The 19,191-nt window shown below is 39.1% G+C and overlaps 2 protein-coding genes across 2 annotated transcripts; both read right to left on the bottom strand.

The window, feature by feature from the left end:
• Window positions 1-3,784: 3,784 nt before the first annotated feature.
• Window positions 3,785-4,915, bottom strand: LOC139710246 (allatostatin-A receptor-like). The gene has a single exon (XM_071622177.1). It carries the CDS (start codon window positions 4,913-4,915, stop codon window positions 3,785-3,787), a length of 1,131 nt encoding a protein of 376 aa, XP_071478278.1.
• A 6,197-nt stretch (window positions 4,916-11,112) lies between these two features.
• On the bottom strand, window positions 11,113-12,246 carry LOC139710245 (galanin receptor 2b-like). Its single transcript, XM_071622176.1, has one exon. The coding sequence runs from the start codon at window positions 12,244-12,246 to the stop codon at window positions 11,113-11,115; it is 1,134 nt and encodes a 377-aa protein (XP_071478277.1).
• Between the last annotated feature and the right edge of the window lie 6,945 nt (window positions 12,247-19,191).

Below are 19,191 nucleotides of genomic sequence, written 5' to 3'. Positions count from 1 at the left end.
GATGTGCTTTCGCATATATATATATATATATATATATTTTTTCAATTTTTTTTCAATTTCAATAGTTTATTTATTTCCATCATCACAAAGAAAAGAAAAGAAAAAGTTGACATAATCCAAAGTGATACAATTTTTTTTTCATTTCTCTTACACTCGTCCGATAAAGGATTTTTTTTTTCAATACAATATAAATTATACACGAATGATGTCGTAAAAAAGAAACAATGCACTTTGTCATGGCAACAAAAATAGTAAATAATCACAATGATGGAAAACAGTGTTCCACTAAAAAAGCCACGCTTGTAAAACGTGGAACACTGTATATATATATATATATATATATATATATATATATATATATTCTTGTTGGAAAACGTTCTCTTCTCCAAAGTTCTCTTACTGCGATGTGACATTAAGTTTGATGTAGAGCTGCCATCTAATTAGAGGGTGGCACATAACCAGAGCTTTCATCATTGTTGAACATGTGTGCATACAATGTGTGTGTTTACTTTCAAACCGCAGCTGAGAAGCTACTTTATAGCAGAAGATTAACATTTGAGGACCACACCACTGTTTATGTCATGGAATTACAGTGCCTAGATGTTGTCGGCGTTAATTGAGAAGTTAATATTGACGTCAGTATCAATGAGTTCTCTTTTTTAGGAGCTAATACGGTCAATTTTAATTGTATATAGACAGAAAAGAGCAATTACTGAAAATTGTTTAAATGAATCAAGATTTGTCGTGAACTGAAAATTCTTGAAAGTCCTCAAAAACATGTTTAACTCAATTGAAATAAATTCATTTCCCATATTCATGTACAACATGACGTAATAGTGAACATGCGCAATAATGGAACATAAAGGCAAATAAATGACACTTGACAACACAGTTGTAATTAAGCCCGACAATTTGCTAAAATAGACACACCTTCGTTTTTGTCGTATCATTATCAAGTGAAGAAGATAATGAATCTTAATCAACTTTTTACTCCATTCAGAAGATTAGTACTTTGTTCAACAGGGTCATTCCACTAGCTGGACATTGAAAAAAAAAAGATCTACAAGGGCTTTAGCCATACACCTACGGGTCATAAAGCCCACGAGCTAGACACGAGGTGAAACTAAGGCCTACGAGGTAAACACTAAGTAGGTCCTAAATCAGGCCCATGAGCTCAACACTATAAAGCAAACAAGGGTCCAAAAGCTCGACTCTCCATAATTATTCATTTTACTGATGGCGCTGTTCATCCTGTTGAGCTCGCAGGCTCAATTCATGCCACGACACTCATTTGCAACCCAGCTCGAGGGCTGTACGACTCGTGGACAGTATGACTAGTGAGCTGTATGACTAGTGGGTTGTATTGCCGGTCGGTGTGTAGCTCGTGACGTGGGAAATGTACTAAAACAAAATATATCGTGAAAAAAATGTACGCCCGCGGAAAAGTAGCTTTTAAAACATATTACATAATCAGCTATCATTTATATTCAAAATTATCATCATCATCATCATCATGATCTTTATCATCATCATTATCATCATCATCATCATCAGTGTAATCTGCTGTTGTCAGTAAATTATAGGCCTATACATACTTTTATTACTTGCAATCAAATTACAAGAAAGAAACACTCCTAGAACGAATGATATCATTCAAAATCAAAATAAGTCCTCATGATGTTTTAAAAATAATAACCTTCAAATATATTCAGCTTGATGACAATAATCCGTTATGTTCCTCTTTATACCAACCCAAATTAAGTCGAAGACTACTAAAATAACAATGAATTCCGATCATTATGAAAATGTTGAATCAGAAATCAAGTCATAGCAGTTGCGGATTTGCGCGATTGTCGCAGCTGCCATATTGCGTGTGTAAGATCTTGTTTCTGCGAATCCTGATGTCAGCAATAAAAAGTGATTCTGTTGTTGCATTCTTCTTATCGCTTTCAAACTACTTTTCCATAATGCGTCACTTCTTCACCCCACTATATGGTCGACTGATGCAGTCTCAATCATGTCTCTCCAATTATGGATTTGTACTTGCTTTGAAGATTTCTTTTTCCTTTTTTGTAATCCGGTATGGCAACGGGAATTTCATCTCGAGTCGACCAGCGGGACGCTAGAATTTACAAGGCGGGGACGGGGGGGGGGGGGGGGGGGAGGGAGTCATCGTCGTACCCTGCGCTGCTTTGAAATCAGTGCAAATACAGTTGAATAAGTATAAAGAGGAACATAACGGATTATTGTCATCAAGCTGAATATATTTGAAGGTTATTATTTTTAAAACATCATGAGGACTTATTTTGATTTTGTGTGAGTTGTTTTCATTTAAATATACAAATTATTTTTTCAGATGTAATATGTTAAAATTTGAGTTATGTAGATTTTCAACTAATTTCAAACGTAGGAGTTTACAGTACAGGGGATGTAAAGTGTGGAATGATCTCCCAGATAATATCAAGATTATGAGTTTTAATAATTTCAGGTCTTATTTGAAACAGCAGCAGTTCTAGTTTGATATCCTCTGCATTATATATCATATTACATCATATCAATTATCATAACGTTTCCTATTATGTTACGCGATGAGTACTATTGACATTTGTTTTATATCAATCTCTTGTCAATGTCTGTATTTTTTTATTCATATGCTGTTATATGTAGATATACTTTTCCTTTTCTTCGTGATTTTTTTTCTCTTTTTTGTTCTTATTTCAATCATCGCTATATATTACGCTGTTACTGAATCTATGTTTCGTTCTGTTATAATGTATACATGCACGGACTTGCAGAATAACAGCCGATGGCTGAGCAAGTTTCCTTTTTATTACCGTGTTGAAATAAAATGAAAATGAAATGAAATGAAATGAATGCACACCGGGGGTGCACACGTCTAATAGCGTGCCGTAAAACAAGTAAACTTGCCATCATTTTGCTTGAGCTGTACCTTGCAACTATGCAACTTGCTAGCAACTTTGTAATGTTTCATAAACTGCATTGTTACAGTATTAAACAACCATGCCTATCAATTACAACCCAACCCTCAGCTTTTCAATCTGATGTTTAAAAGTATAGAATAGACATGGAAATACTGAAACGAAGATTTGGGCAAACGCTAGATCTTTATAATCACGAAAGCTCGGCAGAAAACGCAGAAAACGCAGAAAAAAAAACCAATGCAAACAGCCATCTAACAGTTGAGTGGGTTAAGTAGGTTAAGTAGGCAATAGGTAATTGATACTTTGCAAGCACGAAAAATAGTGTAAACAATTAAAGCACGTAAAAGAACTTTGGATCTTAATTGTACCATGCACTTAATTTTGAATCATTTGATAACGACAAAAAAAAATATATAGAAGATAATGCCCAAAATATATTTACGACGCTTCTCAGAAAGGGTGATTGGCAAATTGCAAATCTATCCACTAGAATAAGATATTTTAACTGATAATTTTTTTTTTCAGAAATATCGTCATTATCAGATGATAAACTTTGCTTACCATTCTCACTTCATTTAGTTTGCCTAGCGCAATGCCAGCTGTGTGGAGAGTAAATGCCATGATTTAGCAACAATTTCACTATGTGAGATATATTACAGTTCAATTTGTAACGTTTAATTTTCTTTTTTTTGGGGGGGGGGATTTAGATTTTACTTTTACATTGACATAAGATTTTTTTCAAAATTACAAAACAGTATTATGTATTAATACTGTATTGTATTATTGAAAAAAACTGCACTGCATCTCCAAACATGACTAGGCAGGAACGTTTTCGACATAATTTACAGTTTTCCCTCTGTCCTCTCACTGAATAGTGCTCTCCTCGCCTTTCCTTTCTTCGAAGAAAACAGCTCTCCTATTGCCGCCCGGAACTCTGGGTAACGTATGGTGTAGATGATCGGGTTTGCGCAGGAGTTTCCGAAGGAAAGGACAACCAAAGTCATGTTTAGAGGGCTATACAAGTACGAGTCTGGTATCAATCCTAAGTTAAAGACGAAGTAAAAACACTGCGATGGACCCCAACACACAATGAAGACGAGAATCACAATAAACAGCATCTGTAAGACGCGATTTCTGGCTGCTAAATGTCTAGCCGACGGATTCGATCGGCCTCCTTGACGGAACACCCGGGACTGACGGTACAGGGCGTGGGCCGTCATTGCCTGCATGGTAAATGATATCAAGGCAGGTAACACAAAGTCCATTAGGAACAAAATTGTTCCGATGAGCATTTGGACGTCTTTGGAGAGGAACGCCGGAGCGCAGTGATTTGTGCACTTATCAAGTATTGCGGATTTGAATATGTAAGACGTGATCATGAACCCCAGGATCCAGTTCGCTATAATTACGATGATGACCCACTTCCGAGTTACTAAATTCTTAAAATGGAAAGGATAAGCCACAGCGATGTACCTTTCCACAGCTATGGCCGTTAGGGTGTAAGTGGAGGCTTCAAATGACACCCACAGAAACATAGAGGAGTGCACAACTTTGCAGTACACCTGCCCAAGAAATGAAGTAGGGACCTTTAGTGCCTGCGGGAGTGGTATCATAAAGACGGACGCAAGCAGATCCGCGGCAGCCAGCGCACCAACCAGAGTGTCTGTGGAGCGACTCAGCTCTCTTCGGATGAAAAGGACGATGATCACAAGGGAATTGCCTACAATACCCAGCATGGCGGTGAACATCTGGAGGATCAACCACCACGACCACACTACGGCTTGCCATGACCATCCAGACGACGTCTGAACGTTGGGACTGATATCAGACTCAAATCCGTCAGTGGGAGGCGCCACAAAGTCCTGAAACACCGCTCTTGAAGACAACGATTGCCCTTCTACCGGCGTGGTCCAGCCGAGTTTGCTCCCGAGCTCATCTCCGGGATTATGCGTTGTAACCTCCACGTCAAACATCGTAACATCATTCGTAAATATGCTATCTCTTCGAGTTTCGTTACCGGATGACGTTGAGGCGTTGTATATGGTTCGACTGCTACCCACTCTTTCCAAATACGAAAGCAGAATCACCAGTTGAATGCTGGTGAATGTCGTAAACGCAGACCATACCATGGTATGTGAATGTCCTGGGGAAAACAGACGAGTATGGGAGTAGAAATGTAGGATATCGCTGGCAAACAATAACTCGTATATAACGTGTTTGCTCATCTATGAACAAGTGATGAAGTAACCCAATTTGTCACGACCTGTTAAGCAGGAGACCTCCGAGGCTGACAAAGAATGAATACCTCTGGAAAATGATAACATCATACTATTTCAAACGTTCAACAAAAAAAAGTTAAATTCTATGAAGGTGCTTCTATGATACTAATTCATATTCTTGGGGGGGGGGGGGGGGATGATGAAATAATTCCAGAAACGCTACTGAATGTTTTACTGCAAATCTTAAGGGGAAGGGTATGATCTCTTCGTAACAAAAGTCAAATGAGTGAAGATTTCTTTGTAGAATAGATTTCGCCTATACACTTGATTATGTTGAAAATGATATCTTTTGACATCTCCAACGTTCTTCATGAAAAGGTTACTTTGATTCGTCATAACATACATATGCCATACTATACCTTAAAACTTAATTCTGGTCTGAGCTCATATGTATCATAACTGTTCACTGTTTGTAACCCATGATGTACAGTGTACTATCAGGAGCGTTGGCAAATTTGATCGTCAGTAACTGTCAATGTCGGAGACAATTTTTATCATCCTTTTAAATTCAAGCTTTACAATTAATATGGTACACGAAAATTGTATGTTATATTCAAATACATACATATAACATATGATAATTATAAATATGTAATCATATATATTTTAATGATTTCCATTGACCGTTTTATGTACACGTATTACTATGTTGTTGTTTTTTTATAGAAAATAACACGATACTTACTTGTACAGGACTTATGTTCCAAAGATTTATTCCTACACGTAGGCCTGTATAGCTGGTCTACCTTACCCTGTAAACGGCACTTCAGTTTCCCCATGAACTTGATTTCGCAGAATTATGTCTGCACAAGTTACGCTGACTCTGCCCTACTCTCAGGTTATCAAGTGCTTTGAATTAACACGCGCATGCGCAAATAAAAGTGGCCAATGACGGGTAATCAATGAGCGACGGTATCCCGTTGGAAGCTGGTGCCTTCTCAGTTCTAAGAGAGAAAATGGGAGAAAGAGAGAAAGACAGATGGCTAGACATGGTAGAGAGAGAGAGAGAGAGAGAGAGAGAGAGAAAGAACAGAAGCAATTTTACACTTTTACTCAAAGGTTCCCTGAAATACAAATGCATGTTGATTTGTGTTGATTTAAAGGGGAAGGCTAGTAACTGATCAGTGGGAATCAGTGGAAATGCTGGGAGATGATTGTTCCAATCCTTATGGGATTCATTCAAGAGTTCATTGTATATCTATTGTTGTGTGAAAATGATTTGCTTCAGAATGGTCTCATATTCAAGTAATGTGCAGTTTAATGCTTCCAGGTTAGCGTCCCTGGTCAGTGACGGAGCATTAATCTGCACATTACTTGAATATGAGACCGTTCTGAGGCAAATCATTTTCACACAACAATAGATATACAATGAACCCTTGAATGAATCCCATAAGGATTGGAACAATCATCTCCCAGCATTTCCACTGATTCCCACTGATCAGTTACTAGCCTTCCCCTTTAAGATACCCTCAACATCACTTTTGCGGTGAACGAATATCTAGAAAAAATCCATATTTCTATTTTGCTTCAGATTACTTGGATACGCTCACCAAAAAAAAAAAAAAAAAATCCTTTCAAACCAATTCTCCTGTTGTGACCTCATCTGTCAATCATTGCTAAAGTATTGATATGTTTAACAAAAGACAAATTGGGGTGCATTTTCCCCTCGACTCAGCATAACTTACACGTTCCCTCGCCATGTCTTTTGTTAGCACGGTTAGTCACATTAATGTCACAGAAACATGCAACTTATGCTGAGTCGAGGGAAAGGTGCATTCCAATGTCTTTTTTAAACATATCAGTGCTTTAGCAATGATTGACAGATGAGGTCACGACAGGAATATTGGTTTGGAAGGATTTTTGTGGGCGTATTCAAGTAATCTGAAGAAAGATGGAAGAATAGTTGCAAATATATGGAATATTTCAGATATTCGTTTCACCTAAAAAGTGATGTTGAGGGTATCATAAATCAACACAAATCAACATGAATCTGTATTTCAGGGAACCTTTAAAAGTGATATCATTTACTTCTGTTTCGTTTTGTGTTGTTTGTGTTAGTAGCGAATATCCATACAGATACCTCTTTATATAATTAATGCCTCTTGAAGGCTGCAAAATTGAGGCAAGTTTTCTCAGGTAAATAAAAGTAAAGAGTTGTCACCTATAAAACCACATGTTGTAATGTTATCAAATGCTTGCATGCTATTGTGGTATACATAAGGGTAGCATTACTATGTTAAGCGAACTTGTATTGTAAATCAATTACCTCAAATAGTACATAGTAAGAATTTGGAATGATGTGTGGTGGCAGCAGTTTGATATGATTATTATGACATTCAAACTGCAAATAGATGATATGAATATATGCATATCTTCATGTATATGGGTATTTTTTCACAAAAAAAAAAGAAATGGCGCGTGCTTTTGCGTCTCTGTGGTAGCATGTTTATAGTTTAGTATGTATAAAGTCTGATAAATGCCGTTTTTCCTCTAAAAAAAAGCTGAAAACTTGATACTCAGTCGGAATGATAGAAGCCAAAGTGTCACTACACTCAATTTCAAAGTCTATCCGGTGTTTTTTCTTCTCTTTTGCCTTTATGTGGTATTATGCAGTACAAAAGTATCGCGCATAAAGAGGGGGGGGGGGGGGCGATGGTCTTGAGGAAAACTTCTCAAATTCAAGTGGGCGGAAAACATTCTCAATCGATTCTCAGTACTATTAAATTTCTTTTGAATGTGATTTCTTGAAAATATTGAAGTCACTCGACGGTGGTACATGATAAGGGAGAGAGAAACGGTCACGTGTTTAGTGAAAAAAAAAATCATCGCTTGTATATATGAAGATGAAACAAACGGAGATGTGGAAAAAACGAAACAAAAAAACATTCCCAGAATGGAGCTATCACTTAATCGATTTGTAAAAAGGGTAAAGGAACACACGAAGAGAAGCTCTTGAGACACACTGGAGATAAAAAGAGGGAGAGCCTTGTAGTTGCCTTCGTATACAAAGGAAGTAAACCTTTGAGTAAATTTTTTTTCTCTATTGATCTTCTTTTGCTTTCGTCTAAATCACAGGATCGATGGAAGGTCACATTCATGCATTCTTCCGATAAAAAGATTGGAAAATTTCCATCATCATAAAATTGTGTAGTAATGAAAACATCACTTCCATGCCGATGTGAGGACACTGCCATTTTCAGTCTTGTTTGGAGAAATATGGCAACTATACTGAATAACATTTCAGCGGTTTTGGTCAGGGGAATTGTTCCAATCAAAACCATTCGTATATCTTGTTTCTTTTTGTCAAAGCGTTTTTATCTCTTTTCTTCTTTAGCTAGGTTGTCTATTTGCAACGTCATTACCACACTTTCGTGATAGTAAACAAACACCACGCATCCATTTGGCCGCTTTTCTTCCAAATTTGCTATCTATAAATAAGTTATGAATATGGACATATATATGTATATATATATGTATATATATATATATATATACACATATATATATGTACATATATATATATATATATACATACATATATATATGTACATATATATATATATATATATATATATATATATATATATATACATAAACATATACATACATGTTAAGAATTCACGTATTGGCTTCACGATGAGATGAAGAAATTGGTCATATTTGCCAATAAAGAATGAGTTCAATCCAACTCGAATTTTCAGCGGCCTTCTAAAGAAGGCGGAGGCCGCTGAGAATATGAGTCGAATAAATTCATTCTCTATTGGCAAAAATTCACTACCAGTTTATTTCTTCATTTATACATATACATATATGTAGGCCTACATACATAAAGATAGATAGAGAGAGTGAGAGAGAGAGAGAGAGGGAGAGAGAGTAGTTTCCTTCAGTATTTCGAGAGTTTGTATATCTCCGTTATGACGATCTGTTTTTGTTTTACTATCATAATTGTCCCCAAACTATTGCTATCAAAGCAAGAATGGACATTTGTTGAAATGCACTTATTTGTGGTTCAACAGAGATATATTTGGTGGCTATATTTCCATTTCAGTCTGAAATGAAAGAAACAAAGCCACTTCAAACTGCTCTCTCTCTCTCTATAAAAGAGGTTTTTTTTTTTTTTAGAATGAGAGACAGAGAGAGCACGAAACTGAATATTTGAATATTATGGTGTTCTATAGTTGGTCATCAATCAATCGAAGTTTCAAAGCCGTTCTTTCCCTTCGACTAGATATCGTAAAATTAAATCTCTTTCGGTAGTTTTCTCAAAGATTGCTACAGGACAGCACGTGGCACATTTTGACGGGGAATCACCTACAAAGACATGAATAATAAACCCTTTTAAACTTTCTTCTTTTACCATCAGCATTAATCTCACAAAAATGTGTATTCTGAAAATCAAATTGGGGAATGCATTGTGAAATTCTGTGTTTATTTGCGCAGATTAGTGTATCAGGGTCAGAAGAACATAGTTGATTAAAAGAACATATCTAAAAGCAAACACTAAAGTTCATTTTCTTAATATTTCGTGGCCTTCTTTTTTTTTAATGTGATGTTTAAAAGTGTGAAGTACACAAGGAGTTTTAAACAAAAAATCTAGATCTTTATATAAAACTATGCAGTCTGAAAATGTAAAAAAAAAACCAACAACAAAACATACCAACACACACATACAACTATAAGTGCAAATAATGATCTAACAGCTACTTAGGTTAACAAGCATGTTTGTATACTGGTAGGCTGTTTACTGAGCGAAAATGTAATGACTGATAGAATGGTAACATTTTGTGAAATAATGTTAACGATTACACACAAAGATAAAAAAATTCCGAACATGGGATTGAAAGAAGAAGTACATTTTCACTAAAAGTAGGTTAAATGTTGGGTTTATAAATCGATATGTGTGGAATTATAAGCGATTCCAAACAAAATGTGTATATAACATGTTCCAGTCTATTCTGAAGTCGTTGTCATAAAAACAATGTTGCCTACGGTAGCACGATTACATAGTGTGCAAATCAAGTGTTACGGTTTAGTTATGAATATAATACAATGTGATGCTCCATACCTCAGCTGGTATAAGGTCCGGCTTATACAACGATATACAGCATATTGCATGTGACCTGATCTTATTACGTACATTGCTCAAATTTATGTCTAAATTTACTGAACGAAAGAGCGCGCGTTTGCCGGTTTTTTTTCTTTTTAGAGAGGTTTTTTTTTTTTTTGGATATTCTGTATCATTGCAGTTTTCGAAGGTATAAAAGTCACCTCGAAAAAAAAACACACGAGTTTTTATTAAATTTATTGATTCGAAAATTTCGGGTCACAAAAATAGGATATCACCACCTCACACGACATAACCGCATCTTGAATGTTGCCTGAACTCAATACGTACATTGCTCAAATTTAGCTCTAGACTCCCCAGAAGAGAAATGAAGTCATTATGGTGTCGGGGGTGGGGAGAGGTTTTTGAATCTTGTGTTTGAATACAATCTTGAGGGTATAAAAAAGTACCTCCAAATAAAAGTTAATTAGATTTATTGATCGTAGCTGCGGGGCACAATAATAGGATACCACCACCTAACACAACATGACCGCTTTAACAACGCTGGAAACTAATAATAACTACCTTTCAATGCACGAAGATTAGTGTAACCACATTTCAACGACGAAAAAACGTTATGGATCTTGTACCATACGGTATAGCAGTTTAAAATTGATTCGAAAGCAACAAAAATAAGAAATATAAAGTGAAAGCAAATCTCGAAGATATTTCTCAATTGATATGTATCTATGGCGCTTCTTATTTTACCAAATTATCATTTTTTTTTCAATATGACATTATTTACTACACTTCAGAGATGCCTAATCCTTAACGCTCTCAACAGATTTTACAGTTTTCCCTCTGTTCTCTCACTGAATAGTACTGTCCGGGATTTCCCTTTCTTCGAAGAAAACAGCTCTCCTATCGCCGAGCGGAACTCTGGGTAACGAATGGTGTAGATGATCGGGTTTGCGCAGGAATTTCCGAAAGAAAGAACAACTAATGACTTGTGTAAGAGGCTATACAAGTATGAGTCTGGTAACAATCCTAGATTAAAGACGAAGTACTGCACTGCGATGGACCCCCAACACACAATAAAGACTAGAACCACAATAAACAACATCTGTAAGACGCGTTTTCTGGCTGCTAAATGTCTAGCCGTCGGGTTCGATCGGCCTCCTTGACGGAACACTCGGGACTGACGGTACAGGGCGTGGGCCGTCATTGCCTGCATGGTAAGTGATATCAAGGCAGGTAACACAAAGTCCATCAGGAACAAAATTGTTCCGATGAGTATTTGGACGTCTTTGGAAAGGAACGCCGGAGCGCAGTTGTTTGAAGAGTTGTCAAGTTTTGCGACTTTGAATACGTAAGACGTGATCATGAACCCCAGGATCCAATTCGCTATAATTACGATGATGACCCGCTTCCGTGTCACTAAATTCTTAAAATGGAAAGGATAAGCCACCGCGATGTATCTTTCCACAGCTATGGCCGTTAGGGTGTAAGTGGAGGCTTCAAATGACACCCAAAGAAACATTGATGTGTACACAACTTTGCAGTACATCTGCCCAAGAAATGAGGAAGGGACCATTAGTGCCTGCGGCAGGGGTATCATAAAGACGGACGCAAGCAGATCCGCGGCAGCCAGCGCTCCAACCAGAGTGTCTGTGGGGCGACTAAGCTCTCTTCGAATGAAAAGGACGATGATCACAAGGGAATTGCCTACAATGCCAAGCATGGCGGTGAACATCTGGAGGATCAACCACCACGACCACGCTATGGCTTGCCAAGACCACGCAGACGACGTCTGGACGTTGGGACTGATATCAGACCCAAATCCGTTAGTGGGAGGCGCCACAAAGTCCTGAAAGACAGTAGCTCTTGAAGACGATGATTTCGCTTCTACCGGCGTGGTCCAGCGATATCTGCTCCCGAAGTCATCTCCAGAGATATGCGTTGTAACCTCCACGTCAAACATCGTAACATTATTTGTAAATATGCTATCTCTTCGAGTTTCGTTACCGGCGTTGTATATGGTTCGACTGCTTCCCACTCTTTCCAAATATGAAAGCAGAATTACCAGTTGAATACTTGTGAATGTAGTAGACGCGGCCAATGTCATGGTCTCTGTATGTCCTGGGGAAAACAAACGAACATGGGAGTAAAAATGTAGGATATCGCTGGCAAATAATAAGTGGTAAATAACTTGTTTGTTCATCTCATCTGATACAATTTGTCACGATCTACTATAAAGCAGGAGACTTCTGAGCCTGACAGGGAATGATACCTGTCGGAAAAGATTATATCATACTATTTCAGTCGTTCAACTACAGCAGTTATATTCTATTAAGGTGCTTCTATGCTAAGAATTCATATTCGTTTGGAAAAAAAAATGGTGAAACAACTTCATAAACGCTCTGGTGGGTTTTGCTGCAAATCTACCAGGAGGTCATGATCTATTCATATCAAAAAGTCAGATGAGTTAAGGTTTCTTTCCAAAATAGATGTCGCCTACACTATCAAGCGGATAGTATATTTTGACATCTCCAACGTTCTTTGTGAAAAGGTAGTTTTTATTTCATCATCACATACATGCCATACTATCCCCTAAACCTAATTCTGGTATGAACTCATAGATATCAACAGTGAACAGTAATCGGGGGGGGGGGGGGGGGTGTTTCATCAACGTTTGTCAGCGCTGACAATTTCAGCAAAATCCTTGGTTTTGATTGGCTGAGATGCTCTGGTCACTGACTGTTACTATGGTGATTCAAGTTGTCAGCGCTGACAAACGTTGATGAAACACCCCCTGGTGTATGCAGTGGATGTTCAGTGTCCTATCCGAAACTTCGGCAATTTTGACCTTCAATAACTGTCAATGTTGCAGACCATTTTTATCATCCTTTTAGACTTGAGCTATATGTTATGATCTGCGAAAATTATGTGTGATATTCAGATACGTACATATTGAATACAATCATTCAAATATATATAATCATATAATTATATTTGATGATATTTGATGACCGTTTTACATATCTGTACACATGTATGTATATTTTGGAGGAAATAACACGATACTTACTTGTACAGTACTTGTGTTCCAAAGATTTATTCCTATACGTATATAGCTGGTCTATATCGTGCCGTGTAAACGACGTTTCAGCTTCCCGACGAACTGTGTCTGCATAAATGCTGACTCTGCCCTACTGAGAGGTTAATGATCTGAATGAACACGCGCATGCGCGATAAAAGTGACCAATGACGAGTCTTCAATGAACACGGGTATCCCGTTGATATTGGTGCCTTCTCAGTTTTAAGAGAGAAAATGAGAGGAAGAGAGGAAGATAGATAGATAGAGAGGAAGAACAGAAGTAAGCCAAAATGCAATTTTATACTGTTAATTGAAATTAACATTATTTCTTGCCCTTTCGTTTTATTTTGTTTCATATCCATATACATACCCCTTTAAAGGACAAGTTCACCTTCATAAACATAAGGATTGAGAGAATGCAGCAATATTAGTATAACACATCAGTGAAAGTTTGAGGAAAATTGGACAATCGATGCAAAAGTTATGAATTTTTAAAATTTTTGAGTTGGAACCGCTGGATGAGGAGACTACTACAGCTTGTGAGTCATATGCGTACAACAGTATAAAGAAAATGTAAAGAAAATTCAACATATTTTCACTTTTTTCGCACAATAAAAGATCACTTGACTTGCCTCTTCCTAAAGGCAGGGGGAATAATATTACCCATAACATTTGTCGGCAACGAGTCGGGGGAATGTGTACTTTTTTCAAAACATGACATTTTGTGAAATTCTCTTTATATTTTCCTTATATTGTTGTACGCATGTGACATCTAAGTTATTCACAGACTGCAGTAGTCTTCTCATCCAGCGGTTACTGCACAAAAACTTCAAAAATTCATAACTTTTGAACGGATTGTCCGATTTTCCTCAAACTTTCAATGATGTGGTCTACTGATATTGCTACATTCTCTCAATCCTTATGTTTATGAAGGTGAACTTGTCCTTTAAATAGGTATGCCTCTTGAAGGCTGCAAAAATTAGGTAAGTTCTCTTAGGTAAATAGAATTAAATGAATTAGTGAATAAATAAATAGTTAAACGAATACATATACAGGTACATATACATTTATACAAGCTTTCTAAATCGAGTGAGGAAAAAGAAAAAGCTACAATACTTGCTATCAGCATTACAACAGATATTGATAGAGTCGTCACTCATAAAATCATGTGTTGTCATGATGGTATCAACACCTTGCATGCTATTGTGGGACATAATAGTAATATTACTAGTGTAATATATCAAATGTAGGAGTGTTGTTGCTACAAACCCGAGCTTCAACCACTACAGACTTGAGGGAAAACTCCTCGGTGCTATTCTCAGAATTTTGTCCAACCCGACTGGTCATCACATCCTGTGGTCAGTCCACACACCCTACCTCCCTAGGAGCCTAACCTCTCCCATAAACATTTCTGGATAACCTGTCTCCCCATTGTCTACCAGTGCTAAGTTTCTCCCCCATCATCCCCATCATGTAATATGTGAGTCACTGGTGTCGGTGATCCATGGATTGACAGTGGTCATTATTACCCTACACCTTTGTTTTATTATAATCTGAATCCCTCTGTTTTGAATATTTGAATATTATTTAGATTAAGCCCCTCCTTTGAGTATAGATGTACTATAAAACTGACCATGTGCTTTTGGTCAAGAGTTCTCTCTTTCACCCTCTTCGGGTAGAGACACATAAAGCGTTGGTCTCCCTTGCCATCCCTCTTTAGGGGCGATATATGGCCGGTTGATGGGGAGTACCTGTTCATATATATCTCGGCTAAGTGTTATATCCCACTGTGATTAAATAAAGAGCCTGTATACTTTGTAATAAGAACTGGTCTCTTGATCTCTTCTGTGTGCTGTCGAGTCGAGTGTCGAGAAACGTTACCAATGTAACACCGCCAATCGTACGCCATCGAAGAATAACATCAACACAACAAAACAAAGGTGTTACATTCTGGTGGCAGCGGTGGGATTATCGGATCCATCTGTATTATATCGCTCTGGACGACGTTCCTGTTTTGGACTGTTTTATATTATTTGTTTCCTTCGACTGGATCATCTCGAGACAGCGACCTATCTCTTCTGCGGAACTGAATTCGAGCCTTTGTGCAGTAATAAGGCTCCTGCTGACACAATATATATTTTTTTTGCACTGTGAGATTGCAGTTTCACACAGTGAACAGCTGTGAACTATCACTTCTGCAGAGTTAACTATCATATTCCTCATCACTTTCCTGGATTTTGGAGCAGTGGATTGATATCCGTTTTATACTTCAAGCGACGTGATATTGTGCTCCTTAGCGGATTGTATCCTGTCGTCATTGTGGCATCATCATCTATATGCTGGAGTGTTCTGTATTTTAAGGTAAGCTGTTCGCCACTGCTGGAGAACCAACCTTTGCTGTTTTACAGTGCTGAGCTGTTCTTCATTGTGGATCTATTTTCATCGCTGACTCGAGCTGTGAATGCTGTTTAATGTTACCGGGAGTCTACCTGTGCTGTACCTGGTTGTGTCTCCTGTTCAGTCGTCATCAACCAGTGACGTCATACATGGACTGTACAGAGCTATCGGTCATCTACGAGGGATCTGGATGAGTTCTTGTTATTCATATCATTTTTTTCTTTCTCACTGAACATTAATTACTTAATTCAGACAGACTCTCTTGCAAATAGTTTTTTTCTTTTGTCTTAATCCTGTCCTCTTTTTATGAGATTTGTTTTTGATGTTCTGAGTGTTGGTACGTAGCTTGATTATACTCCGTTGTTTAAATTTTTTTTTTTGCTTTCATTTTATGCGCATGTTGATATATATATTTAATTGTAATTGTGTGACGTGTGTTTGTTTGTTGATGACATTACTTGTTTTTTTACATTGATTACGGTTCATAATAATTGCTAGTTTTGTACGTCAGTTTATGCTTGATTGAGCATAAGTTTGTTTGCTGATTTTTTTATGTTTGCATAGGGTGATTTATTTCCATCTGCATATTTTTTTCTCTTCATCTTTTTTTCTTCTCTCTTCTCTCTCTCTCTCTCTCCTGTGTAATCAGTTAAGCAGGTTTACATAGTACTCGATCTTTCTTTCTCATTCTTGACTTGGTTAAACCTTTTAACTTCTAACAATGGCTACTGAAAAACCCACTCCTACCACATCTACATCTCCTTCCACCTCCCAACCCCTCATCCGCGTTGATCTCCCTCCTCCTTTCAGCGGCGATGGGAGAGAGGATTTCTCCCTGTGGTGTAGGAGATTAGAAGTAGCAGCAGAAGCATGGCCAGGCAGTAGTCAGATTGATCTGGCCAAAATCCTCCCCTCCCGCTTAGAAGGCTCTGCCTTCACTGTCTGGGATTCCTTACCAGCTGCTGACAAGTGTAATTTTTCAAAATGCAAGACACAATTGTCCAAAGTGTTCTCTAAAACGACAGAAATTTCAACATTCCAGCGAATGTTGAACGCCCGACCCCGCGCCCAAAATGAACCCCTTGAGGTTTATGTTGCAGACCTCACCAGATTAACATCCCTTGCTTTCCCTAATTTTGACGAAAAGGCGAGGGACGACGAAGTTTTCCGTCGATTTTTGGCAGGATTGGATGCGGAGTTGCAGCGAAAATGCCATGAGCATGGCGCTGCAACTCTCGACGATGCACTCCGCATCGCTCATCAGATCCAAAGAGCGGATGAGGCACTTCGTCTCCCCTTTCCCCATAACCGCCCCCAATCCCCAGTTGTTGCTGCTGTTGCTGCCCGCTCTACAGATGTTTTGAACACAGTAGTTGAGTCGCTTGCTCAACTTCAGGTTCAAGTAGGTGATTTGGCAAAAACTGTCAACAGTCGTTCGCACCACAACCACCCTCCCAATACAGCCGCTCGACATCGTTCCCCCTCCCCATACTCTCGCTCATTGTCACGTGCACACCCCTCCCATTCATCTACATCTCGCAGGCAGGATACATCATATCGTTCCCCTTCCCCGTACTCCCGTTCTAGCTCACCTTCTCGATTTCTGCCTTCATCTTCCAATTATCACCATTCACGTGCTCGCTCCCCATCCCCATATCGTCCTAACAATTTAACGCAGTATTCCCGTCGGGAATATCGTTCTCCTGATCGGTCTTCCAGTTATGGTGGACCTGACGTACGATTTTCACTCCGAGATTACATGCGATACAGGACTGATAGTCCCGCTCGCCCCCCTCCATCTCACTCCCCGTATCGTTCCCATGACTACCGCACTCCCACTTCCTCTCGCCATGTTTCATTTGCAGACAATCAAAATGGCGGCCCCCATGGATCTCAACATGCCTTTTCTCAGCCGGGAAACAGGTATTAGCTGGTACTGCGGGTCGACTACCAGCATCCATCTCTCCTGATAGACCCACTGATTCTCCTCACTCTGATTGCCTTCCTCGTATCTTGGTCAGAATTGACAACATGCAAATTCCTGCTCTTATAGATACTGGTACATCTGTCTCTCTTGTTAGTGATCAACTGTGCTCAGCCATTCCTAGCTTGCGTACACGTCCTGTCCATTCATTACCTGTAAAGGTAAATTCTGTATCTGGTGACCCCCTTGACACATTAGGTACAATTAATGTGAATTTTTCTGTGACCTCTCATTGCTTCACATTTCCATTTCAGGTGGCCCGTGACATTGATCCCCCCTTAATCATTGGCTGGGATTTCTTGCTTCACTATCAGACACAGCTTGACTTCACTTCAGGTGTCCTCATTATTGACAATGCCACTATCCCTCTCATGCACCCACATGAGTTCACACCACTGGTGTGTAATGCTGTTGTTGAAGAACAGATTGTGCCTGCATGGAGTGAAATGACAATACCACTGTCTCTCGCTGATGCACCACTCTCTATCCTCCCTGGCGGCTACGATGCCGTTCTTGAACCATCTACAGATGCCCCCATTCCTCCTCCTCCACCTTTTCCACTACCTCCTCCTCCACCTCAAACTCCACCACCGCCCCCTCCACCTCCCCAACCTCATCCTCCACCCCCTCCTACTTCTCCCCTCACTTCTTCAATATCTGACAGTGATAGTATCCCTCCTTTTTCACCTGTGTCTACCTGTGATACTCATGAATCAGATTTCCATACCCCGGAAGATAGTAATGACCTCTGTTTCTTGTTAGTTAATGAAGGCTTCAGATTACATCAAGCACAACACCAGGACCCCATCATTCGTGAAGTTCGGTCCTGGGTGAGATCTGGAAAATTTCCCCACAAATCATCTATCCCTCGTTATGAGACTGCTCTTCGCAAATTTCACTCAGAACGTGATCGCCTAGTGCTCCATGATGGCTTGCTTTGTAGATTAAGACGTGCTTCAAATGGTTCCCTCGATCGTCAACTTGTCATACCGCACTCTCTCGTTCCTAATGTGTTGGCTATTTTGCACGGTTCCCCATTTTCTGGACATTTTGGTGCTGCTAAAATTATCCAGCAAGCTGACAAGGTTTGCTATTGGCGGTCTATGCGCCGAGACATTACAGATTTCTGTCTCCGCTGTGCGCCGTGCCAAGCACGTCGCAATCCCGTTCCCGCACTCCGTGCCCCCCTTCAACCCATTACCTCTTCTCGTCCCTCTGAACACATTGCCGCTGACCTGACTGAACTACCCCTCATCTCACGAGATGACAAAGGCATTCAATGCCATCTCATTGACCCATCCTCCCCTTCTTCACAGCCAAAAGTAATACACTATAATCGGCTGAAGCCTTATCTTGACACTTCACTGCCTATGTCATCCCCAACAAGTCCACCACCTTCCCCCAATGTCCTCACCCCACCAGTACCCCCACCATCACTCTCTACTAAT

Source organism: Diadema antillarum, unplaced genomic scaffold (assembly GCF_040938485.1).
Source record: "Diadema antillarum isolate AM-2024a unplaced genomic scaffold, OU_Dant_1.0 seq00001512_RagTag, whole genome shotgun sequence".
Classification (NCBI taxonomy): domain Eukaryota; kingdom Metazoa; phylum Echinodermata; class Echinoidea; order Diadematoida; family Diadematidae; genus Diadema; species Diadema antillarum.
This window is presented reverse-complemented; position numbering and strand designations above follow the sequence as displayed.

Excerpts from the sequence above, each read along its gene's own strand:
- LOC139710246 (XM_071622177.1), bottom strand. The coding sequence starts at position 4,915 with ATGTTTGACGTGGAGGTTACAACGCATAATCCCGGAGATGAGCTCGGG.
- LOC139710245 (XM_071622176.1), bottom strand. The coding sequence starts at position 12,246 with ATGTTTGACGTGGAGGTTACAACGCATATCTCTGGAGATGACTTCGGG.